Source organism: Chrysemys picta, chromosome 3 (assembly GCF_011386835.1).
Source record: "Chrysemys picta bellii isolate R12L10 chromosome 3, ASM1138683v2, whole genome shotgun sequence".
Taxonomy (NCBI): domain Eukaryota; kingdom Metazoa; phylum Chordata; order Testudines; family Emydidae; genus Chrysemys; species Chrysemys picta.
Genome location: NC_088793.1, coordinates 67,111,912 through 67,138,306, shown reverse-complemented (window position 1 = coordinate 67,138,306; position 26,395 = coordinate 67,111,912). Strand labels below are relative to the sequence as shown.

At 41.1% G+C, this 26,395-nt stretch overlaps 1 protein-coding gene across 12 annotated transcripts in view; it reads right to left on the bottom strand.

The window, feature by feature from the left end:
• LOC101942797 (melanocortin-2 receptor accessory protein 2-like) overlaps window positions 1–26,395 on the bottom strand; it is a 177,193-nt gene that overhangs the window by 134,177 nt on the left and 16,621 nt on the right. For 8 of the 12 annotated variants that reach the window (XM_065588165.1, XM_065588167.1, XM_065588168.1 and 5 more), the window contains 5 exons: window positions 23,701–23,755; window positions 22,162–22,219; window positions 21,936–22,029; window positions 14,710–14,742; window positions 13,509–13,631 (listed from right to left, as the gene is read on the bottom strand). In XM_065588165.1, coding sequence (XP_065444237.1) covers window positions 13,509–13,631; window positions 14,710–14,742; window positions 21,936–22,029; window positions 22,162–22,219; window positions 23,701–23,755 — 363 coding nt within the window. The remainder of the gene's footprint in view (window positions 1–13,508; window positions 13,632–14,709; window positions 14,743–21,935; window positions 22,030–22,161; window positions 22,220–23,700; window positions 23,756–26,395) is intronic. The other 4 variants (XM_065588166.1, XM_065588173.1, XM_065588171.1 and 1 more) reach the window with 2 other exon arrangements.

Sequence of the window (26,395 nt, the reverse complement as noted above, 5' to 3'; positions counted from 1 at the left end):
AACAAGGATTTTTATATCATATTACCCTGTCTAAGCTACCCCCCCACACAAAATCCACATTTCATAAAATACTATTTGATTTTTCTATTGAGTTAACTACTGCATACTTTCTGAGGTGATGACATAATTGTGATTGTAACCCAATTAATTCAGAATTCAATATATACACACACAGTATTAGAGAGACAAGGTGGATGAGGTAATATCTTGGACCAACTTCTCTTTAACCAATAATAAGAGATATTACCTCACCCATCTTGTCTCTCTAATATCCTGGGACTGACATTACAACAACTACACTGTCTACACAGTGTTGTCACTTTAATTGTTGTGGTCAACAGGAATAAAAAAAAAAGGGGGGGGGGGAGAAAAGCAATGCCCCAGCTGCCCAGGAACACACATGCAATATTTTCTCAGCCCATTCTCAGCAATGAATCTTTTTAAAAGGGACCCTAGATGAATTTACATTCAGTTTTGAAATGGTGATCAGCCATAATGTTTCATACTTTTAAAAAAACTAAATTAAATGCTTTTTGCGGCATTTTCTACAAAAGCTGCATCACTGTGCTAGTGTATGGGAACCAGGAAATGAAGCTAGAAAATCTAATGTCATTGTCCAAACTGAATGAAATACAAATAGTAAACAAAAAGCATTAAAGATTAAAAGTTATTTAAATGGTTTAATATGAATTTTACTAAATATGATTTTTGCCTAATAGTGTTTCTTTAAAGAGTCTCTTATATAAAGCAGGTGTTGGTAGCATAGTGTTGAAGTGCTTGCCTGTCACCTCTGGGGCCTGGGTTCGATTCCCACCTGGCACAGCAGTATAAATATGTTGTGATGATCTCAACCTATCTCCTGATGGGTGGATTTCCATACCACGCACTTTCCAGAAAACCACCTACAAGAAAATCACGTCTCAATGACTGGAAGAATAGAATAGTTGCTATGTTCTACCACTGTACTAAGTGTATTTCAGTGGGTACATGCTGCCTTTATTCTACAAATATATGTTTAACAGAATGTCAGTAACATGAATCTCAGTTTTTTGTTTACGCTTTAATGGAGAGATATGCCTAACCAGGGCCGCCCAGAGGTGGGAGGCAAGTGGGGCAATTTGCCCTGGGCCCTGCGAGCCCTGGCCGAGAATCCCTTCCCTGGCTAGAGATGCCTTTTTACTTACCCGGTGGTGGTCCGAGTCTTCAGCAGCATTTCGGTGGCGGGGGCCCTTCAGTCACTCCGGGTCTTCGGCAGCATTTCGGCGGCGGGTCCTTCAGTGCTGCCAAAGACATGGAGCGACTGAAGAACCCGCCGACGACGACTCGGAGCGCTGCCCAGTGAGTATGTCTGCTCCCCCGCTTTGCCCCAGGCCCCCTGAATTCTCTGGGCAGCCCTGTGTCTAACTACAGTGAAGATTAAAATCAATTAAATTATTCAATTGATTCTCTTTAAAGTATTGTCTAATTGCTGATACATACCTTCCATACAACATTTGACTTCAAATATTACCTACATTGCAACATAGAACAAAAACTAACAAAAGAGAGGGCACTGTCACCACCTATAAATAACTATTTCTTAAGAAAATCTCTAGCACTTGGTCTTTAAAAAAAAAAAAAAGGAGGAATGAGCCTGGTAGAATAAATTTCTTAAAATCTCAAAGGATTTCTCTTGAAGCATTTCTCTGTATCAATCAGTCCTGAGGTATACCTGAGGTATTTTTTCTTGGAAATCTTGAAATAATTTTTTTGTAAATTGGTTCCCTTTAGAAGTTTACCTGTCATAATGCCTAGACTACTATAACTATTTAACTTGACTCTGTCTTACCAACACAAGAAGAAAAAATTCTGCAGCAAGGTTGAAATCTAGTCACAGACTTGTTTAGATTTCCATATGTGTCTGAATTTCCATACAGAAGACCATAACGACTGCACCAAAATAAATACCATACTATCGCAATCAGAAAGTCAGCTAAAATGTACAGCAAACAAGTCAATTCCTTAAATTAAGAAGAACTATTTTTCCATTGCTTCATTCTCAAACTATCTAGTCAGTGATGGGTGAGCCCCAGGGAAACCTATTCATTCTTCCATTTAAATAAAAATGTTTTTTGCAAAATGATAGCTAAGGCTGGAGGCAATGTTTGGCAAACAAAGATATGCACCTGGTATCAGAGATCTTCATCAGCAGTGCCCGTCGGACCGCACATGTGCACCACCCCCCTCTAGGGCTGTGAACGGGACGTATATAAGCGTCCAACTGTCCCCCAGTTCTCTCTCTGTTGTAGTTCCAAAGCAGAAGGGAGGACGGTGGGTAGTGGAGCACCCAGAGGGACACACATCTTGAAGAACCTCAATTACTGCACAGGGCAAGTAACCTTTTCTTCAAGTGACATCCCAATGGGTGCTCCACTGTAGGTGACTAGGAAGCAGTGCCCCTCACTGGAAGGCTGGGGCTTTGGAGCAGCATTTACTGCAGATGATAGGACAGTATGTCCTAGAACAGTATCTGCTGCGCCGTCATGAGTAATGGTGCAGTGACAGGCAAAGGTGTCTGCTGATGTCTATGTGGCTGCTTTGCAAATGTCGACAACAGGGACATTATTGAGAAAAGCAAAGCAATGGAGGTGGAGAGTGAGCAGGTGGAATGTGCTTTAATTCCAGTAGGAGGTTGTCAATTGTGTAGTTGGCAGGACAGATGTATACACTGCGTGATCCACTTGGAAATGCGTTGCTTTAGAGATGGCTGCGCGCTTGTATCTTTTGGCAGTTGAAGGAAATAAATGTGGCAATTTTCAGAAAGGTTTATTTCTGTCCAGGTAGAAAGCTAACATGCATCTGTCGTCCAGGGTGTGCAGTGCTGCCTCCTGTTGGTTGCCATGAGGCTTCGGAAAAGAGCAAGAAAGGTGGATAGGTTGACTCATATGGAAAGAGGATGGTACCTTGGGTAAAAATTTGGGATGTGGATGTAGCATAACTTTGTCTTTCTGAAAAAGTGTGTACAGAGGATATGCCATAAGGGCACCAATTTCGCCGACCTGTTGGGCAGACGCGATAGCGACAAGGAATGCCATTTTCATCTATAAGTGAATGTAGGAGCATGTTGCCATTGGTTCGAACAGAGGTCTAGTAAGAGTGTAGGATGAGGCCAGGGTCCCAGGCCGGGCTGGATCCTGTATGTGAGAGTAAAGATTTTGGAGGCCCTTCAGGAAATGTTTCATGAGTTGGTGTTTGAAGATGGAGTGGGCATCTATGTGGCAGTGGAAAGTTGTGAGGGCTGCCAAATGCACACGAATGAAGCTCGTAGATAATCCTGATTGTTTAAGGTGTAAAATATAGTCCAGGATAAGTGGCAGTAGAGAGCTTATTGCGTTGACCTGATGGGAGGACCACCAGCACTGGAATCTAACCCATTGGTGGAGGTACAATGTGTCTAGTCATGTTGCAACTGCTATTCAAGAGTATCTGTCTATCTGCTTCCAAAGAGGTTATTTCCGAATCCCGGAACCATGGAGGAGCCATGTTTCAGGTGAAGAAGTTGTGGATTGGGGTGGAGGATATGACCTGCATCCTGTGAAAGGACTCATGGAGTTGGATGGAGAGAGATCGGTTGGCATGCCATCATGCGAAGGAGGTAAGTATACCAGATCAGTTGTGACCATGTTGGAGTTATAAGGATGACATGGGCTTGGTCCCCCTGTATCTTGTAGAGTACTCAAAACAGAAGGGGGAAGGGAGGGAAGGCATAGAGCAGTAGCGCATCCCATGAGATGAGGCATGCGTCTCCCAGGGATCTGTGTCCCAGTCCTGCCCTTGAGCAAAACTGAGAATTTTGCGATGTGGCAAAAAGCTCTATAGTGGGGAATCCCCAGCAGTTGAAGCTGAGCTGACAGATTCATGTATCCAGTTCCCACTCGTGCTTGTGGGATAATCTCCTGCTCAATGAGTCTGCAGTGTTTTGGTTTCCAGGGAGGTATGTGACCAAGTTGGTGATCATGTGTTGGATACACCAGTTCCATAATTTCAATGCCTCCAAGCATGAAGAGTGGGACCTTACTCTGCCTTGCCTGTGGATATAAAACAGGCAGGCAACATTGTCCATCACAACTCTGATGGTGCAATGTGTAATAAGTGGTAAGAAATGTCGGCAGGCATTCCGACCGCTCATAGCTCTAGGAGGTTGATGTGTAGGGTATATTCGGTTAAGAACTATCTGCCCTGCACTGTATGAGTGTGAAGGTGCACTTCCCCGACTGATTAAGGAGGCATCAGTTATTAGAATCATGATCAGCACTGGTTGAAGGAAAGGAACCCCGACACAGATGTTCTTGGGCTGTGTCCACCAAGTAGGGAGTCCTTAGCCCTCCTTGGCAAGGATAAGAATTTGTGCAGGCTGTGTCTGTGAGGTATGTATATTGTACATAGCCATGCCTGACGATATCACATGCGTAACCGTGTGTACTTTACCACATACGTGGCTGATGCCATATGGCCGAGTAGCTGGAGATATATCCTGGCAGAGATCTGGGGGCAGGCTCATACCATGTATACAAGATCGAATATGGTCGAATATCTGTGAGCTGGAAGGAAGGCTCTGGCTTCTATGGCATCCAACTGCACCTCAACGAACTCCAGGTATTGTACCACCATTAAAGTAGATTTCTCCAAGTTCACACAAAGGCCAAGATTCGTGAAAAGGTCCATCGTCATACGGATGGAATGAAGAGCGTCTGTTGTAAATGGAGACTTGAGGAGATGGTCGTCTAAGTGTGGAAAGATGACAACACCCTGTTTGTGTAGGTAGACAGCAACTACTGCAAGGACCTTGGAAAATACATGAGGGGCCGCTGACAGTCTGAAAGGCAGTACTTTGTACTGATAGTGGTCAGTGCTCATGGTGAACTGAAGAAACTATCTGTGGGCAGATGTATTGTGATATGGAAATCTGCATCGTGGACACATCGATGGCCAAGAACCAGTCTCCCTGTTCTAGTGCTGGGATAATGGTAGAGAAATTAACCATCTTGAAGCATTGCAGTTTGATTAACTTGTTTAGGTTTTGAAGGTCCAGGATTGGTCGCCACTTGTCAGATTTCTTCTGGATCAGAAAATAATGGGAGTAGAAACCCTGTGTGTTGGGAAGGGCCCAGTTCTATGACTCCCAGTTGCAGAAGATGATCTATTTCTTCTCATAGAATGGGGTAGTGAGATGGGTCCCTGAAAAGGGACAGGAAAGGATAGTGGCGGGGCAGGATAGATCAGAAAGGGGTGAAGTATCCTTCCCTGATGATCTCTAGAACCCACCAGTCCGAGGTATTTAGCCTCCATGATGGAAAGAGCGGAGCTAATCAGTTGCCAAACGGGTGGGACGTCAAGATAGTTGGTGTGACTGAAACAGGGGAAGGTATCTTGACCACCCTTCAAAATTGTTGTTTGGCTAGAGGTGTGTGAGAAGTAGCCCATTGAGGAGTTACCTGTCTGCATTTGGTAGGGGGCTTTTGTCACCAGCATTGAATGTCATAGTGCCACTGGGAGTGTACTGCAATGGTTGTGATCATGGGGGAAGTTGGTATTTCTGCAGGTGTCTCTTTGGCACTGATGTGTAAATACTGAGAGAGCGGAGAGTAGCTCAGGAGTCTTTAAGGGAGTGTAGTGAACCATTCATATGCTCCGTGAATAATTTGAGGTCCTCAAAGGGTAGGTCCCTCCACACTAGTTTGTACCTCCTTAGGAAGGCCAGAGAGGTGCAGACTATGGCAGTCACGATGGAATGGTCGGAAGTATCCAAGACTCTAGAGAGACTTCTAAAGCTGTATGGGCCAAAAGGCGTCCCTCAGATATGAGTGCATGGAATTGTTCTTTCAAGGCATCAGGAAGATCTTGGCAGAGTTCCTCTATTTTAGAGTAGTTGAGATAGTTGTACTTAGCCATAAGAGCCTCGTAATCAGAGATGCAAAATTGTAGCATGGCGGATGAATAAGTCTTGCGTCCAAATAAATCTAATCATTTTCAGTCTCTGTCCTGATGGGTGGATCGATATTGGTGTCCTTTTTCTTGCACCGTATTAACTACTAAGGAATTTGTAGTGGGATGAGAGAAAAAAAATTCCATATCTTTTGCAGGAACATAATATTTTTTGCCTGCCCATTTTCAGTTGGGAGGGATAGATGCCGGGGTCTGCCAGAGCACTTTAGCAGGGGCCTTGTTAATAGGTAGGACTATTTTGGATGAGGAAGATGTGTGCAGGATATCAAGTAATTTATGTTGCTGATCTTTCACTTTCTCCAAAGGAATCCGGATTAAGTTTGAAGTCATCAGCAGAAGTAGAAGGTGGAGTCATGATAAGGTTATCAGGGGAAAAGGAGGAGAAATAGTGTTGGTGGAGCTTCCTCTTCCTGTTCTTTATCTTCGTCTGTTACTGGGGGAGGCTCAGTCTCTGGTGGTCAAAAAACTGATGGAGAAGGCAAAGATGTAGGTTTCCAGCTTTGCTCCACAAGAGGCTTCCTGAACTGTGCCCTGTACATGACCCAGGAGTCCCAGTATGGCCAACGTGGAGGGAGTGGAATGTGGGGTTGCATCCACGGTTGTCCATGCCAGGGCTCTGGTCCAGGTCTGGACTATGAATAGTGAGGACACGCAGAGGAAGTTGCTTGCACCTGTCTTGAGTAAAAAGACATGATGAAGCACTCCTCTTCTCATCCTCAACACTGGGAAAGGGAGGTGCCGTCCTCGAAGGAGAAAGGGAAGAATGTCATGTGTCTGGAGAGAAAGGTGGAAGTGGGGAGAAGTTGTGTCTGAGCAATGATGACTCAGGCATGTCAGATACAAGTAGGTCTTTAGGGTATCTGAATTCCTGGGGAGGAGGAAGGCGCATCATCGGCACCAGTGCATGACTCAGTGCCAAGGGAGAGATACATTCTCATGAGCAGCCAACAGGTGGAGCTGAAGTCTTGCTCAGTGCAAAGGACTTGCTTGATGTGGAGGACTTGTTCAATGCCGATGGCTTCGTGGGTGCTGAGGTCCTGGTTGATGCCGAAAGAGACGTAGGTGCTGGCAGTTTTGTCAGTGCCGTAGCTCCCAAAGTTGGTTTGTCTTGGTCTCCAGAGCCAAGAGATGGTGCAGAGGGCTGTAAATCTGCCCAATTAGGGTCTTTAGACCATTGTTTCATTCCAGTACCAGAGATATTTGGACATCCTGGAGCTATGTCCTCTGTCCATGGATGTTGAGGCAACTGACCTCGCAGGGAGTGGTGTTGTGGCAGGCTATGCCTCAGAGAGTGAGGAGGGAGCCTGTTTCTTCTCATCAGAGCGAGAAAGAGATGAGTTTCTCTAAGAGAGACGTGGGGAATGAGCATCTGTGGAGGACATCCACAGGGTGTGAAAGCTACACAGGATGAGAGTCCAGGCCGGGTCCACTGCTGGTTGCAGTGATTTCTCCATGAGGAGAAGTCATAACTAAATGTTTTGGTCTTTTCTGGCCCTGGCTGTCAAGTCGTGGCAGTGGGAAAACTTTTGTGGGACGTGTCCCTCTCCCAGACAGCGAATACACTGCAGCTGACTGTCTGCTACCAGGAAGGTGACCAAGCAAGAGATGCACCTCTTAAACTCAGGAGTTCTGGGAATAAGGGTGAGGGAAAAGGCTTCCTGGTCAGGAAGGGCAGGAAATGGGGAAAGAAAAACCTAAACTATGAAGTAATAATTAAGGCAAAGCAAAAACAAAACAAAACAAACAAAAAAACATTTTTTTGCAGACAGAGGAAAGAAGAAGAAAGTATAAAACTACACTAAAACTAACAGGTAAGGCACTATCAAAGGAGGCAAAGGGAGAAGCAGGCTCTGCTGTGGATTCTGTCCCAGACCAAAGGCAGTAGAGAAGCAACTGGTGGTCAGACTGCACAGTGTTGTATATACGTCCCGCTCACAGCAAGAAGGGGGGAGGTGCGCATGTGTGTTCCGACGGGCACTACTGATGAAGATCTCCAATCCCAGACGCAGGGTGTGCTGCCGCACCTACAATGGAGTACCCATATGGACATCACTCAAAGAAGAACCATTGATAACTACTTTCTGAGTACGGTTTTCCAACCAATTGTTCATCTACCTTATAATAAGTTCATATAGGCTAGTTTATTTATGAGAAGATCACGTGAGCCAGTATAAAAAGCCTTACTCTAAAGTAAAGAAATATATCACATTTTCTACTTCCCCCTATCCACAAGGCTTGTTACTTAAAAAAGAAGGAGATTATGCTGGTTTGACTTTTTTTCTTGACAAAGCCATGTGGACTGTTACTTATTACCTAATAGGTGCTAACAAACCGATTGCTTGATTACTTGCTCCATTATCTTTCCACATGCTGAAGTTAAGCTGACTGGTCTCTAATACCCTGGGTTGTCCTTGTTCCCCTTTTTATAGATAGGTATTTAAAATGAATATACATACAAGTAAATAGCCACTAGAAAAAAAATCAGACAAGTGCAAACAAGGGTCTCAAATCTCAATTCCCACTACAGTTAAAACAAAATAAATAGTACATAGAAAGACCCTGAAAGCATAACAGAAGCTTGCTTAAAAATTCAAACGAGTAAATGTTACAGAAACAAACCAAAAGCAAGAAAATGCTTGCATATTATGTGGCAATGTAAGTCAGAATTTATATGGCACTAGAAAAATTCTCCCATTAAACCCAAAGCAATTTTTATTAAAGAAAATGTCTCTTCACTACATGATGTAATCAACAGGAAACAAACAGCAAGACAATAAATAGTTGTAAAAAATGAGACAGCATAAATGGAAACCCCACTACCAATGTTTAGAGACCATTACCTAACTGAGTAACCTTGCATCCAAAAACAGGATCTCTCATTCAAGTTATATGATAGTATGGAAACATTTGAAGCAATATGGTCCCTTGCACTGGAACACACCAGTAATGTCATCAAAATACATATGGCCAATCTTGAATAAAATCAAATATGAAATATATTTCAAGACAGCATGACTGTTTCCCAATCTGTCCCTAGATTTTTTTTTATCCCTACAGTTATATCTGAAAAGAAACTTACATTGTTTAAAATCTGAATTAAGTAATTTTTCAAAAAGAGAAGAGTATTATCAGAGGGAGCAGAGATTTGGGGGAGAGGGGTGCTGAAGGGAGCCAGCTGAGGATCCCTAAACCTTTCCCTCTTGGCTCCACTGCAAGTTAAAGATGCACAAGGGCCATGCCCACTCCCCTCGCAGACATTTCCCACACCACTAATATGTGGGAAGAGGAAGATGGTTGTATGCCGCAAAGTGGCCTTGCAGACCAGACAACCCACCTCATAGTGTATAACTTTGTACATAACTTTAAGCATATGGGTATGTTTCTGTATAATTAGGGGTCAAGCCTCTTGGCTCCATGTTTCTGATCAAAGAAACCATCTCTTTACCTAAAGATTTCTATTAGTACATAAGGATTTTTTTTATAGCCCCATTAAATCAAAAGATGTATTATTAATATAACTGGCTACATTGAATAGTATCTCATATTCAGAGATTCTCTTTTACTACACTTCTGATCAAGGATTTCTATAAACCGTCCAATTAGGCATAATCTGCCTTGAATAAACTTTAACTTCATTTATCAGATCTTCTCATCAAAGAACTACTGAACCTCTTACACAAAGTTTGCTCGTTACTGTCTATATACTTGATTACTAATTAATTTGAAAGTCTAGATCAGTGGTTCCCAAACTTGTTCCGCCGCTTGTGCAGGGTAAGCCCCTGGCGGGCCGGGCCTGTTTGTTTACCTGCCGCATCCGCAGGTTCGGCCGATCGCGGCTCCCAGTGGCCGCGGTTCGCTGCTCCAGGCCAATGGGAGCTGCTGGAAGCAGCAGCCAGTACGTCCCTTGGCCCGTGCCGCTTCCAGCAGCTCCCATTGGCCTGGAGCAGCGAATGGCGACCACTGGGAGCTGTGAAATGGGGAAACCCATAGACAGCATGCTTCTTCCAAATCAATGCAATTTAAAGCCACAGAATAACCAGAAAACTCCTCACAGAAAAAAAAAATCAATTTTAAAGTGGAGACAGCTCTGATTAACTAAACTACCTGGAACACTTGTGTCAGGGCTAATTCCCCACTCTGGAACTTCGAGTGCAGAAGGTGGGGGCCCGCAAGGATTCAAAAAATTAATACTGGCCACTCCAGGCCCGTATTAAACTCCCAAGGTTACAGCTTCTCTCTGACCTCGGATGGGTAGATGCTACCACCACCCAAGTGCAGAACCCTTTTGAGAACCCAGGAAGGCACACTTGGGAATTTCTTCCTGTGGGGTACCCTCAAGCTCTTTCACCCCATCTTCAGGGAAGAGAGGAGAAAGAGGAAAAAAAAGAAAAGAAATCAACTGTTGCCACCAGCTAATTAAACAACATGTGCACAAGCCTCTTAAGAGACAAAAATCCAATTCAGTTCTTAAAAAAGGTAAATTTTATTAATAAAAAAAGAAAGAAAATACATCTAGGAACTTAAGCTATTGCTAGGTTTAAAAAAAAACTACAAGGATTAAGCATCAAGAATAGCTTTCTTGAGGTCCAGCTTAAAGGTTACAAGCAAACAAAAGCTTTTGGGGGTTAGCACAGAGGAATCCACAAGCCATAACGAAATAAAAGGAATAAACCTAACCACATCTTCCTAGACATTTCCTGATCTACTTACATATCTGGGTTTTTAAATGAGTAGTTTCTAGGTATGATACTGATGATTTTTTTCATACTGGGCACAAGCTCTTACAGCATAGCTCTGTCCTGTTGACCTCAACAACAGAACAACAGACAGACAAAAGGGGAGTCGTTTCAATTTTTAAAAGTTCTAGCCTTCCCATTTACTCTTTCAGCCAGGTTCCCACTCACTTCCTTTTACCTGTGCATAGCAGTGAGACATTTTAACCCTTTATAGGTAGAGCAATTAGAGAGCAGCTACTAAGAGGGTTTTATAGCTACTGGCTGGTCGGGTGTCCATAAAAGGGAGCTACTCTTCTCCTCCCCCCACCCTTCATTTATCACAACTTGTGCCCTGTGTGACTTTACATACATCATGCGGGAGTCAAAAACACTTGTGTCTCGGTACATCTGTGGAATAGGTCTTCAAAAATTGTTGCAATTGTTCCGATTCAGACTGGGACCTCTGCAACCAGCCTATAGTTATCCCTTCCCCTGGTTTTATTCACAGGGCCATCTGTGAAATGACCATGGCCTGTGAGGATATTTCTTCATTTTTTAAAATCCCATTTTATTTTAATAATGTATAGTTCAGAAATATTAAAAATATAGGTTACAACTCAGGTTATATTCCAGGTAGTGGATAACTTGGTTAATCGGCGTATCTCCACTTAAAAAATGGAGACAAGTTTTATTGCTACGAGCACCATCTCTTACATTTATAAAATCTGATCTCAGGGAGGAACAGTCACCAGATTCTGAAGCTGAACTCACTACCACCAGGAAAATGAGCTTTCACATAAGAAACATAAGCTCAGAGGTACCGAGTGCCTCCAAAGTACCTTTCCACTGGCTTTGTCAGACCACATTAATATTCCAGGACACCAGGGTTCTTAATTTTGGGATAGGAAGGATCAAAGCGTAAAGCACCACATGTACGAGGCAAAGAGGCTTCAAAGAGACTAATCTACCTTTGTTTAATTCATGATAACCCAGCATTTTTCTGCCAAATGAAACAAGATGATCTCAAAACAAGTCACTTTTGAATAGGGGCATGCAGCACACCACAAAACAGTTGAAGCATTGGCAAGACAGATTTCAAGAAAAAGGGACAATTTGAGCCCCATCCTCAAAACACCAAGTTCCCTGGGCACAGCGTCTATCGGCATGATCTCACTATCCCAAAAGGGATGTATCTGTAGTAACCACAGTTTGAGTTGAAGGCATTTAGAAATCCATTCCTTAGCCGACAGTTACCATCAGGCTACCACTACAACCAAGAGGCCCAAAGGTCATTCATCACCCAAATGCAATGTTCCCTGCACTGCTTATTTTTTGCTATGAAGCAGAGGTATTATGATGAGATCCAATAATGGCAGAATGGTCCAAGCTGCCATCTGCTGGCTCTCCCATGTCCTTTCTGCAGATAAGAAAGGTCTTGGATTCTGACCTGGGACAGGAAGCCTTTCAGTTGAGTTCTGTCTAACGGAGCTTCTACATACTCTACTCCTGGGGGAATCCTATGTGACTGCACGCCTACAGAAAATACCTGCGCTTCCCTGAAGAAAACGTCAGGGAAGCAAAGGAAAGCTGCGCGGGGGTGGGGTAGAGAGGAACGACCATAGGTGCAATTTTGGGGGAGGGATTGCCCCCCCAAACAGAGGCACGGGGCTACAAGCCACTGCCCTCACCCCTTCATTTCTGCAAGTGCAAAGCTGCCCAACTGAAGGAGGCTGCATCTCAGCTCTGCTGACTCTGTAGCTAAACACCACTTCCTGGGTCCTAGTGCCAGTCGTGCTCCCCTTCTGTGTGCTGGGAGCTTTCCTGTTTTCTGTGCAACAGAGAGTGCCTGCGGTGGGGCTGGGTAAGGAAGGGGGGTGGAATAGGGCAGGGGAAGGAGAATGTGGGATTGAGGGATGGGACAGTGGGATGAAATGGGGAAGAAAAGGAGATAGGGGAATCACAGTGGGAAGCAGGAGATCTGGATGCACAGGGGCTCGTTGGGGGGTTCCAGGTGCAGGGGCAATGGGACTCTGCAGGTGATCCAGGTGAAGGTGGTTGGGTCTCAGCGGGGAGGGGGGTCTGGGCGTGGGAGGCTTATCGCGGGAGTCCAGGTGTAGGTGGGTAGGGCTTGTCAGGATGACTTTTCGATGGCCCTGCTTAACAGGGGAGCCCCGCTTAACAGGGGAGCCCCGGCTGCTGCCAAGGGGATGCTGCATACCGGGCTCCCTGAGCCACCCGCACCCAGACTGCCCCCACAGAAACCTCTCACCCCACACCTGGATCCCCCCACACTAAGCCCCTCCTCACATGGATCCTGCAGGGCTGAGCCAGCCCACCCACACCTGGTGCACCTGGCGCAGAGGGGCAGAGCCCCAGGGTGTTTCCGGAGCTGTGTCACAGTCGGGTGCAGCCTCACTGCCGAGTCCTTGTACCAGGGAGGTGGGAGCTTCAGGGTGATCTCTCACCTCAATGCAGCCAGTGACCTGTGCTCCCACTGCCATGATAGAGCCACATTTATTTACTGACAAATAAAATTTGCAGAATGTTGCAGCATTTTAAAATATTGTGCACATAATTTTTATTTTTTGGCGCAGAATTTCCTCAGGAGTAATACTCTCGACCAGAAAATTTCTTTACATTAGCCTGAAGGCTTGACTATAAAAGGCAAGGGAGACAACACAGATCTGTCCCCCATTCCTTGAGAATCCTATTTTGGACTAGTTGGTAAAATAGATTTGGAAGGTCCTTGCCTCAAATGTGGTTGAGAAGAGAAACGCACTGTCCTGTATAGCAAATGAGACTATTTACCTCTGTCTGTGCACTTGATAAATGAATTATGACTGTTGAGTGGCTGTCCCAGTTTACTCCAAGGAATATTATCTTTTTTCTTCAGGACAATCTCCACCTTTCCCACTTTTTCAGCAATGTGTACTAAAAAAAAAAAAAAAAAAAATTCTGGTGAAATTTTGAAGGAAGTTATTTTATTTAGTTTCATTATAATTAAGTTCAGCAAGAACTAGTATCTAATAACCTCTCAAAATACACAAAATTGTTCTGCTACATTAAAATGTCAAATTTCCTTGACATGCTTCAGTATATTATTAAAAACAAAAGCTTAGTATGCATGACTAATAAAGCATCTACTGTATATTTAGTAAGTAAGTTTTGCTCACCTGATCAAAAAGTTAATGCTCATGATTTCAGAGTTACCAATTATTGATACATAGTACCACTTTTTCTGTAATGCATAAGTGACAAGCCCCTCTATTTTGACTATATTTTAATATGCAGATTAATTTAAAAAACTAATTAATCCAACCTAATGCAAAGTCCTGTATGAAAATATACTACAGAACATGTTTCTAATCACTAAGGAACACATTTTAAAGATACCTCTGGGGACCAGAATAATGCTGACATTCTAACTTAAATATTTCCAAGGCATCTAGATGTATTCACTTTAAAACTTTAGCATCCATTGTGATGACGCAAGAAAGCTGACAGTTCAGGAAGGCAGCTGGCCCTACCTGACTCTTAAATAGAACACTTTTAAAAAATTCACAAACACTATGTTCGCTCTCCAACTACTTTACTGAATATTGGTCTAATTTTATGGAGAGTCCTTTATTATATATGCATGCAGAAAAAATATGGAGGCTCTCTTCCAGCACACCAAGATTTTCCCTGACATAGTTATATTTTCTTTTGAACTATTGTTCCTTAGAACTATATTCTTAATATTGGCATGACATTAGTGCCATGCAGAATCTCTTGAAAATGATACATTCATTCCTGTGGCTTCAAATACAACAATACTGAAAAAATTTAAGTTTTGTTTGACTGTTCAAAATAGCGTGCTGTGTCAAAACATTATTCATAGGCAAAGGTATCATTTATCTGTTAAATATGTGCCAGATGGAGAAGGGCAGAACAAAGTAGACAGACTTAAGTTTTCATGTTTTGACATTAATGGGGTAGAGAACAGGGAGAAGAGGAGGAAACACCTTACCAGTAATGTCCTCTTGAACTGCATAACTCAGTTCTAAAATGAAGAAAATGCACATCCTCTTATTTAGATATAACTGGAAAGCGAATTGCCTTCTCCTTCTATAGTTATCAGCATCTGTGACACTGACAGACCAGCCAACCTGTGTATGACCCATAACAACTTAAGAGACATTACAATTGTATCCAGACAATTCACTTGTATGTGAATTTCAGAGAGATGTACTAGACTAGCAATCAGTAACCCATTCATTTATAGTAATAGAAATCCAGTGTAGATGCTAAGTGTATTTGTCTGTGTTTACCAATATCCTGTTAGAAGTTAACAATGTAACCAAATTAGCTTCTAGATACTAATTCCCTTTCATGTCTTAATTGCCTGACATTAAGTATGTGAATAGTTCAATTAACTTTAAGATCAAAGATGAGATGGCAAAAAGGTAAGCATTTAGTGTAAATTAATATTTGTAAGGTGACAAATATGTCACAATTTACTTAACTCCAGAGTATCAGGATATAAATTGCAACAGAGGGTCCTGTGGCACATTTAAGATTAACAGAAGTATTGGGAGCATAAGCTTTCGTGGGTAAGAACCTCACTTCTTCAAATGCAAGTAATGGAAATCTCCAGAGGCAGGTATAAATCAGTATGGAGATAACGAGGTTAGTTCAATCAGGGAGGGTGAGGTGCTCTGCTAGCAGTTGAGGTGTGAACACCAAGGGAGGAGAAACTGCTTCTGTAGTTGGATAGCCATTCACAGTCTTTGTTTAATCCTGAGCTGATGGTGTCAAATTTGCAAATGAACTGGAGCTCAGCAGTTTCTCTTTGGAGTCTGGTCCTGAAGTTTTTTTGCTGTAAGATGGCTACCTTAACATCTGCTATTGTGTGGCCAGGGAGGTTGAAGTGTTCTCCTACAGGTTTTTGTATATTGCCATTCCTGATATCTGACTTGTGTCCATTTATCCTCTTGCGTAGTGACTGTCCAGTTTGGCCAATGTACATAGCAGAGGGGCATTGCTGGCATATGATAGCATATATAACATTGGTGGACGTGCAGGTGAATGAGCCGGTGATGTTGTAGCTGATCTGGTTAGGTCCTGCGATGGTGCTGCTGGTGTAGATATGTGGGCAGAGTTGGCATCGAGGTTTGTTGCATGGGTTGGTTCCTGAGTTAGAGTTGTTATGGTGCGGTGCGTGGTTGCTGGTGAGGATATACTTAAGGTTAGCAGGTTGTCTATGGGCGAGGACTGGCCTGCCTCCCAAGGTCTGTGAAAGTGAGGGATCCTTGTCCAGGATGGGTTGTAGATCACTGATGATGCGTTGGAGAGGTTTAAGCTGAGGACTGTAGGTGATGGCCAGTGGAGTTCTGTTGCTTTCTCTTTTGGGCCTGTCTTGTAGCAGGAGGCTTCTGGGTACACGTCTGGCTCTGTTGATTTGTTTCTTTATTTCCTTGTGTGGGTATCGTAGTTTTGAGAATGCTTGGTGAAGATCTTGTAGGTGTTGGTCTCTGTCTGAGGGGTTGGAGCAGATGCGATTGTACCTCAGTGCTTGGCTGTAGACGATGGATCGTGTGGTGTGACCGGGGTGGAAGCTGGAGGCATGAAGGTAGGCGTAGCGGTCGGTGGGTTTTCGGTATAGGGTGGTGTTAATGTGGCCATCGCTTATTTGTACGGTGGTGTCTAGGAAGTGGACCTCCCGTGTAGATTGGTCCAGGCTGAGGTTGATGGTGGGGTGGAAGCTGTTGAAATCATGGTGGAATTCTTCCAGGGTCTCCTTCCCATGGGTCCAGATGATGAAGATGTCATCAATGTAGCGTAGGTAGAGAAAGGGCATGAGTGGACGAGAGCTGAGTAAGCGTCATTCCAGGTCAGCCATAAAAAAGTTGGCATATTGTGGGGCCATGCGGGTGCCCATAGCGGTGCCACTGGTCTGGAGGTATATATTGTCACCAAATTTGAAATAATTGTGCGTGAGGATAAAGTCACAGAGCTCAGCAATACGTTGTGCTGTGTCATCATCAGGGATACTGTTCCTGACAGCTTGTATTCCATCTGTGTGTGGGATGTTTGTGTAGAGAGCCTCTACATCCATGGTGGCTAGGATGGTGTTTTCTGGGAGGTCACCAATGCATTGTAGTTTTCTCAGGAAATCTGTGGTGTCACGGAGATAGCTGGGAGTGCTGGTGGCGTAGGATCTGAGTAGGGAGTCCACATATCCAGACAGTCCTTCAGTGAGAGTGCCAATACCCGAGATGATGGGGCGTCCAGGATTTCCAGGTTTGTGGATCTTAGGTAGTAGATAGAATAACCCCGGTCGGGGCTCTGAGGGTATGTTGATTTGTTCCTGTGTTAGTGTAGGGAGTGTCCTGAGTAGATGGTGTAGTTTCTTAGTGTATTCCTCAGTGGGATCTGAGGAAAGTGGCCTGTAGAATTTGGTATTGGAGAGTTGTCTGGCGGCCTCCTTCTGGTAGTCAGACCTGTTCGTGATGACAACAGCACCTTACCCTCCCTGATTGAACTAACCTCGTTATCTCCATACTGATTTATACCTGCCTCTGGAGATTTCCATTACTTGCATCTGAAGAAGTGAGGTTCTTACCCACGAAAGCTTATGCTCCCAATACTTCTGTTAGTCTTAAAGGTGCCACAGGACCCTCTGTTGCTTTTTACAGATTCAGACTAACACGGCTACCCCTCTAATACAGGATATAAATTAACATCTTGTATGGGAAATGTAGCCAGGACAGCCGGAACAAAATCAATAAAGCCAGGAACAACTTCAGGAGCTTAAATACAGGCTGGAAATCATCAAAATACAACACCAAAACCAAACTTAAGATTTATCAGAGCTGCGTACTTTCAACACTACTTTATAGTGCAGAATGCTGGGGAATGAGAAAGTACATGTCCAAACTATCTTCATTCCATACAACCTGCCTCAGAAAAATCCTCCATATCTTTTGGCTCAGAACAATCTCAAACCAAGATCTATTGACACAGTGCAGCCAAGAGGCTCTGAGCACTATCATTTCCAGGAGGCATTGGAGACGGATCGGTCATGTGCTTCGGATGGAAACTGATTCCATCACCAGAGTAGCAATAAGATGGACACCTGAAGGCAAACGAGAATGAGGCCGTCTGAAAACATGGCGAAGAGCTGTGGATACATTCCATGATTTAAAAAAAATAAATAATATTTTTTTTTATTTAAATCAGATTTTTGAGGGAAAAACCTATCTAAAGATCGTTTTAATTAAGATACATTATAGCTCAAAGATATCTCATCATGGAATAGGGATTATAAATTCTAATTCTATAGAATGAGACAATATATTCATGTAATGTTTAAGAAAAGTTTTGTAAATGAGTTCCAATAGTTCATGGATTAGGGACCCAATCTTATAGGGTTCCAGGGGCTTCTGTATAGATTATTTAAGTTAATCTTTCGATCTACCCAATGGGACTCAGTGCTCAGTCTAGAAGATACCATCAGAGATACATAAGATTTGCAGTTCTCAAACTGTGGATTTGTGTCTCCAGAAATAACATGCTTGTTAACAGCAAAAATGTTTTTAAATAAATAAGTAGTATACAGAGGTGAGAAACAACAGACCTTAACTCTACTGTCCCTCTGCAAATTTGTGTACACAGAGTCAATCCCTTATCTCTCTCTAAAAGTGCAAAGTTTCAAAAAGTTCAATGAACAGAAGATTGTTGGGGGCGGAACAGATCTGGACAAGGAGAAGAAGTCTGAAGATAAATGTGAGAAGGGAGGGACAGGCAGTAGAAACAAAAGTGAAACTGTTTGGGCAGCATATTCCAGAAGTCTTGAGGTCTTCCTGAGTGTAGACGTCATTGATTTGAGATGTACCATACCATTCTCTCACTAAAATGGAAAACCTATAACGGCAACAGGCCGTAAAAGAAACCCAGTTTGGGAATATTTTAATGAAGTTCCTCTACCTGTGGGTAAGACAGGCATGCGTGCAAAATGCAAACAGTGCAACGAAGAAATGCAAGGCCTGGTTTCCCGAATGAAACAACATAATGAGAAGTGTTCCTTCTCACGAGGAAGCTGCGTTGACAATGATGAAAGGAACGTGCCTGAACATGCAGGATCTTCAGGTTGGTAAACTCTTTTATTTCATACTTCTTTCTTCAGGACTGCCTGTCTTCCTTCTGGACTATTCTTGAATTCTCATGTTTGAGAAAAAAATATAGTTGTTACTCTATGGTACTATCATTTTAGATGTACTTGTGACACAAAATAAATAGCTGAAATAGGCAGATCTTCCTTTTACAATTTCACCTTTAATATAGTACTGAGTGTCAATGAATGCAATGAGTAATACTAAATGAGCAGTACGGTAATAATAATTAAATAACTGCATTGACTTATTTTGTTTAGGAGAATGCATCCTGAATATACAGGATTCTGAAGACTATCCACCTTCAAGATCAGCATCATTTTCTATAGTTTCAGAGTTATCTGCCAATGATAGTGTTTCAGTGACATCATGTGTGACACATAACCACAGTATATCACCTGTAGCAAAAAGAAAAAGAAAAAAATCTCCGTCATCCAGAAACAACCACAGATAAGTTTGTGATAAGAACCAGCAGATTACAAAAAGAGGTAATTGATGAAAAAATTGCCTGGTTTGTTTATGCAACAAATGCTCCTTTCGGTATGACTGAGAACCTACAGTTCATTAACATGGTATAGTCATTAAGACCAGGATACAGTCCACCCAACAGAGCAGATGTCGCAGGAAAATTGCTGGATAAAAGTGTAAAAGAGAAACTGAGCAGTGTGCAAAAGATCTAGAGCAGGGGTAGGCAACCTATGACACATGTGCCAAAGGCGGCGCGCGAGCTGATTTTCAGTGGCATTCACACTGCCTGTGTCCGGGGGGCTCTGCATTTTAATTTAATTTTAAATGAAGCTTCTTAAACATTTTAAAAACCTTATTTACTTTAGATGCAACAATAGTTTAGTTATATATTATAGACTTATAGAAAGAGACTTTCTAAAAACATTAAAATGTATTACTGGCACATGAAACTAAATTAGAGGAATAAATGAAGACTCGGCACACCACTTCTGAAAGATTGCCAACCCCTGGTCTAGAGGGTGAAATTGTTAACCTGAGTCTTGATGGGTGGAGCAATGTCCACAATAATCCTGTTGTATATGGCTTGTGAGACAACATAAGAAGGGAATGTCTTCCTTACAGAAACAATTGATACATCAAGAAATGCACACACAGTAGTACTGACAAGAAGTAGCAGTAAAAGCTATAACAAACTGTGAAAAAAAATTCAAATGTCTAGTACGAAGTTCGGTCACAGACAATGCTTCAAATGTATCCAAGATGAGAAGAAATGTAGGAGAGTGTGAAGAGAGTCCCAAGCTAATAACATACGGTTGCAGTGCTCATTTGATGCACCTCCTAGCCAAAGACTTCAGTGTTCCAGAAATAAAGGCTAATGATGTTGAAATTGCAAAATACTTCCGTAACAACCACTTTGCAGCAGTTGCTCTGAAAAAAGTGGGAGGAACCAAGCTAACTCTCCCACCAGACGTGCGATGGAACTCAGTAGTGGACTGTTTTGAGCACTATATCAAGAACTGGCCTAATCTAATGACAGTTTGTGAACAAAATTGAGAAAAAATAGATGGCACTGACACAGCCAAAGTTATCAACATTGAGCTTAAGAGAAATGTTGAACACATGCTGAGTATCCTGAAGCCTATTTCTGTAGCCTTGAACAAAATGCAGGGAAATAGCTGTTTTATTGCTGATGCTGTTGAAATTTGGAAGGAACTGAGTGAGATCTTAAAAAGAGAAATATGCAATGACAGAGTTAAATTACAAGCATTAAAAAAAACAAATGGGACAAGCACTATCTCCAGCTCATTTTCTTGCAAATATTCTCAATACTCGGTCCCAGGGTCAAACCTTAACTGCTGAAGAAGAGGAGTTGGCTATGACATGGACATCCAGCAATCATCCCTCCATAATTGCAACTATAATAAACTTCAGAGCTAAGGGCGAACCATTCAAGAAATATATGTTTGCTGATGATGTTTTAAAGAAAGTCACATCAGTGAACTGGTGGAAGTCACTTAAGCACTTGGATTCCGAGAAGATTGAAGCGATAATCTCATTTTTAACAGCAGTAGCTTCTTCTGACGGTGTAGAAAGAATATGTTCTTCCTTTGGACTAATTCATTCCAAATTGAGAAATTGTTTGGGACCTGAAAAAGAAAACTTGTTTCTCTTTTCCAGATTATGAACAAAGAGGAAAATGAAAGTGAAGACGATGACGGCGTTAGCTGCAGAAGCCAATATTTTAAGTTTCTCATGTTGACCTGGCTGACATAGCCGATTTTTTTTTTTTAATATTTAACTATTTTAGTTAAAAACAACTTTAACAAAAACAAACCTGATTTCAAAAATTCATATACTTCTTTTGTTAAAACGTTATATGTTTGCTGTTGAAGGAAAAAAATCCAAAATACATAACATTGTTGTTTTAGTTAAATAAAACAATTTAAATGTTTGTCTGGTGATGTTCTCCTCCTAATTCAGAAAGGCAAGAAAATCCTCAATATATTAATGATTAACCTGTTGAATTGGAGATAGTTCACCTCCCAATGACTTCATAAATATCTGCTTCAATTACCTTTGGTAAATGAAATAACCGAACAATCATTCATTTTCTCATATAGCTGTAAAACTAATCTGACAAGTTTTCCAAAAAAAAAATCACTGTTTAAAAATATATAGTGTTTACCTTCTAAAAATGAAACCTACATCTGTGAGTTGTGAAGAATATGTATTAAGGTTATAACAACCAACAAAAATGCACTTTTATGGTAGAAATCCATGATTAAATCGAGTCTTCCTGACTAGTGATTTAAATCAATTTGATTTAAATCAAATCCACCCTGGTGGAAGCCAAGCTGAAAAACCTGGGGCACAGCTGGGGAACCATTGAAAGATTTGCCAGAAACAGACAGGAAAGGAGGAGCTTTGTCACTGCCCTAAACGCCAGAGGCGTAATAGGAACATAACGATGATGATGGGAAATGTAGAAGCATAAGATACAAAAATACACAAATGCACTAACTACTAGATTGGGGGCAGAGAGAGAAGGAGCAAAATTAAACTAATGATCGAATTCAACGTTAAATGTTTTTCAAAGCAAAACTAAAGCACTTACCAATATGCAAGAGATATGAATAATCCCTCAGAATGCTGTCTACTCTCAGTCTACCATCTTGATGGTCAACTATCACCATTTCTGAATTCATGCCCTTATATAGAAAAGGAAATTATTTCAAATACTTTTTGAACATAAGAACAATTCTGAAGAACTCATAGAACATAACTGGCGACATTCACAGTAAGATTTCATGATTTCTTTTCTTTTGATAAAATGCATTTACCTTTTGTTTAGTATATATGACAACAGTGACCAAATAATCTGTTTGGAACCAATCATAGCTGTAAAATATTAAGAAAAAAAGGAATTATTCTTGTGAGCAAACAAAAAATATTTAAATGGCAAGAATTTCCAAGCTGACCTTTCTGTGAAATAATATACCAAATATATATTTTTATATCCTGACGAGAAGTCAAACTGATTATTTTAAGAAAGGTTATTCAACATTAAAAAACAGGAACTCTAGTTATCCATCACTAGTTAGCATACAATAGTTAATCATATTATTAGAAAGTACGATTAGGCAAGAATGCGCATAAACTTTGTACTAACTGTATGAATGTGTATACAATTGCACATGACTGGTTTAAAGAAACTGGTTACTGATTACAGACATTTGAGTAAAGTGAGCAGTTCATTCTTTGGATGAATAGAAATCATTTAAGAGGACTCTTTTGGCCATGTGGAATAAATATTACTACTCTCACCCCTATTTTCATTTCCATGGATCCTGTTTCCTTTCTAAGATGGATGTCTCAGTATTAGATATACAATATGTCTAACTATTAGATATACAGTATTTAAGTTCCGACAAGAATTTGAGTTTAAATCTTACATTATCATACTCATCTTTTACACTAACGGACAAGAAAGCAAAACCCTGAAACTTACTGCAAATGAGAATGTTTGCAAGTAGATTAGTTCTTTTTGTAGTCTGTCTGAATTGTCCTCTCTTCCCTATTTACCTCAGTCCCCATACCAAACGATAGGATTCACAACTTATTGCACAAATCCTGAGGTAGATTAGGAAAAGGGGAAAAATGAAGTGGTTGTGGGAATGGAATCAACCCCGACTGGCAGACAGTGCACAGGACATGCAAACAGCCCCCTGCAGTCACTGTTCCTTGGGCTTTTAGCAATTAGATCAATGTAATCAGAGTCCCATTGGCCACTTCATGTATATTCCATTGTATTCTGTTCCCATTCTACACTAGTCTATATGGAGCCAATCGTCCCTTGTGCCACAGAACTGCATCAGTACTGCTACACTGGGAACCTCCAAAGCATCATACACTGGTGGGTATAGTTCAAAGTGTATATTACACTTACCCATTGTCCTTTAAAAAAAATGTAATATCAGAAAATTCCATACAAAATAAATACTGGATACTGTTGAATTTTCTACATTTGAAGTAAGTAATATTTATTGCACTATAGAAAAACACTATTAGGGAGGAATCCTGAATCAAGAACTAACTTTATATTTATGTAGGAGGCAGCATAGGGCAGCAGCCAGTGCAAAGTCACTAAATATACATTTTATTCTCCCTCATTTCTACAGACTCATTGTGGGACCTCGAGCAAAACATTTTAGTTAACTGAGCATGAGTTTCCCTATCTGTAAGATGTGATAATGACACACACACACCTACATAAAGCACTTTGAGCTTTATGGATTAGCATACATTCTGTATTTGCTAACAGTATACACTATTTAACAAAATGTGTATAAAAAGTGTACTATAAAAATATAGATCAATACCTTGGAGTTAAATCTTTGGAAGACGTATCCAATACTTTATTTTTAGGAAGTATGCCTACAAAAAAAAAAAAAAAAAAAAACAACAGAATTTATTAACACATTTGCATTGATTGTCACCCATCCAAGAGTGTTAACATCTATTCCTAGGAGGAATGAAATCCAGAAAGTTTTAAAATTAAATGCATGCAATAGCTATATCTCCTTGATACCTGGTGTTTGCATTTCCATTAGTAATCAGGAAGTCACAAGCTTTTTAGCCATTGCCCCCTGAGAAATGAGTCCCAAGCCCCCCAAAAACTAACTTCCACTTCACATCCGAGTTCAATGCAACAAGTACACCACAAAAAACTTTGGTGTATGAGCTTCCCAAGTTACACTGGAATTGGCATGTGCTCTGTGAAACCAGTGGAATGTAATTGTAGCTATATGTATAAGCCTGTTCTTAACTATCTCTTATATTTTACTTTATTTAATTTTCAAAGCATTAGAATGCTAGCCCCAGATAACTTACCCAAACAAGACTTAGACATGTTTGTTTACAGAGTTCCAAAAATAAAATAAAATAAAATAAAATAAAAGAAGAGTGACTTTCAGGTATGTAACTTAATGTCATACACTAATTCAGCTTTAACATCAGGAAGCCAAGCAGAGACTTCCAGGCATTTTAAACCTTGCTTTACACTAAGCATCTTGCTAGAGATCTTTGTAGTATTCAGCTAGCTGCTTTTATAACCAGCTTTCATTGTAGTGTTTTTTTACTTTTTAATCACAGTGACCTTGACCAAAGTCTGAGAAACTAATAGTGAGAACAATCACTATTCCGTTTTCTTGGAGAGCAACAATACTGATCTCTGACAGAGAGAATAATATTCAGGCAACAATCTGAAATGAGAACATCGGTTAAAGTGATTTCAATTCTCCTTCCTAAACACTGATGCTAAAAAGAAGCTGAACTGCGTCATTGTGGGCACGGCGAAAAATGAACAGCCTGAAATGTTATGTGGTCCATGACACCAAGTGGAGGGCAGGATTTCTAGTGGAACAGACTAGGCAGAAGGGTAACAATAGAGTTGGGAAGGAATGGTTATTGCTGTGGATGGCTGGTTATTATCAAAACAAGAGCAAGGATTTTATGCCAGCCAAGGCCACTCCCCTGAGCAACCAACGTGATGTTTTCCTAAAATTAGCTTGATGTATAGCCAGTACTTTCTTACACACTTTCATGATAAGAACAAAGATTACCTTGAACAGAACATGCTCTGATCTATCATGCTTCCTTTCCAGATAGAACTGCCCATTTTTAAATTTCAAAATCAGTTTCAGATGCATTAAACAACAAACCATGTGAACCAGAGATGGTTATGCATACCAGACAGGGATAAGTAACTAGGGAATGTATTCATTTTCCCATTTAAACCAAATATCATCTAACAAGTTCTCTAGTTCAACCAGATATTTTGGGCTTGATGCAGAAGTTGCTGGGTGAAATTAAGTTGTGTATGTCATGCAGGAGATCAAACTACTAGATCATAACAGTCTCTTCTGGCCTTACAAACCTATGACTAACTGAGGAGGGAACACCATGTGCGAAATAAATGCAAACCATTATGCATTTGCTCCTGAACAGTGTATATATCACAGGTGATACAGCAGCTGCCACAGAAGACTGGGGCTAAAAAATAATATTCCTCCAAAAGAAGAACCACCACCCACTAAATCTGAGACTTGCTCCCCAACTGAAGCCCTCATGGAAACACTGATACCATATTATTAAAAACTCTGTATCTAACAACCTATAAATTGGAGATGGAAGGGAAATCAGACTCTAGTTATTAAAGTTAGAAGCATTTCCTATTTAGTTTAGAAATTATAGCATTGTGAGGATTATATATACTCCAGCAAACAAGATAACAATTCTGGTATGATATTTGTGGGTTCTGTAACTCCATGCATATAACACAAAAATTAATTTGTCTGGATTACAAATGAAGCTACAGCAAGAACAGAACTTTGAAGATGATCTAAACAAACAAAAAAATCATTACCATGTTAATCTTGACCTTTCTAATTATGTTTATGGAACACAGTTTTTATCCAAAAGAGTTAAATATCTTACAGTTGAGACTTATTTGTAAAAATGGAATTTTCCTTGACAACTCTGCACTTCATATGCTCTAAATTATCCATTCACTTCTATCAAACCCCACTGCACCACATTTGCTAATACTGACTAGTACTTTACTCCACAAGTATTGTAATGTAATATAATTGTCTTCAATGGGCCCATTCATGGTGTAAGCTACTTTTCCACATGTATCAGGGTACTGCAATATATGTAGTGTATTAGTGAAGTTGAACCCCTTAATGAAGTCATTTGAGATGTCTGGTATGATTTTAACAAGCAACAATTCACAGTTGGCAGAAGAGAATTTGGATCACTATAGCTGTACCCAAACCTGACACTCCAATGAACAAAATGGGACAGGAAGGCTGATGAACTATTAAGCGGGATATTTTTCACATGATATCTAAAACTGGGGTTACTCCCTTTTTCCACTTCCAACTTAAAAGTCCCACAGCACTTTCTAACAAGAGTTGTTGATAAACCTTATGTTCCAGCCAACATTGTGTCTCAATAAAACAGGTTCCAAAGGCTGTGAATAAACTAATTACTGCAGAATGCATACTGACTGTT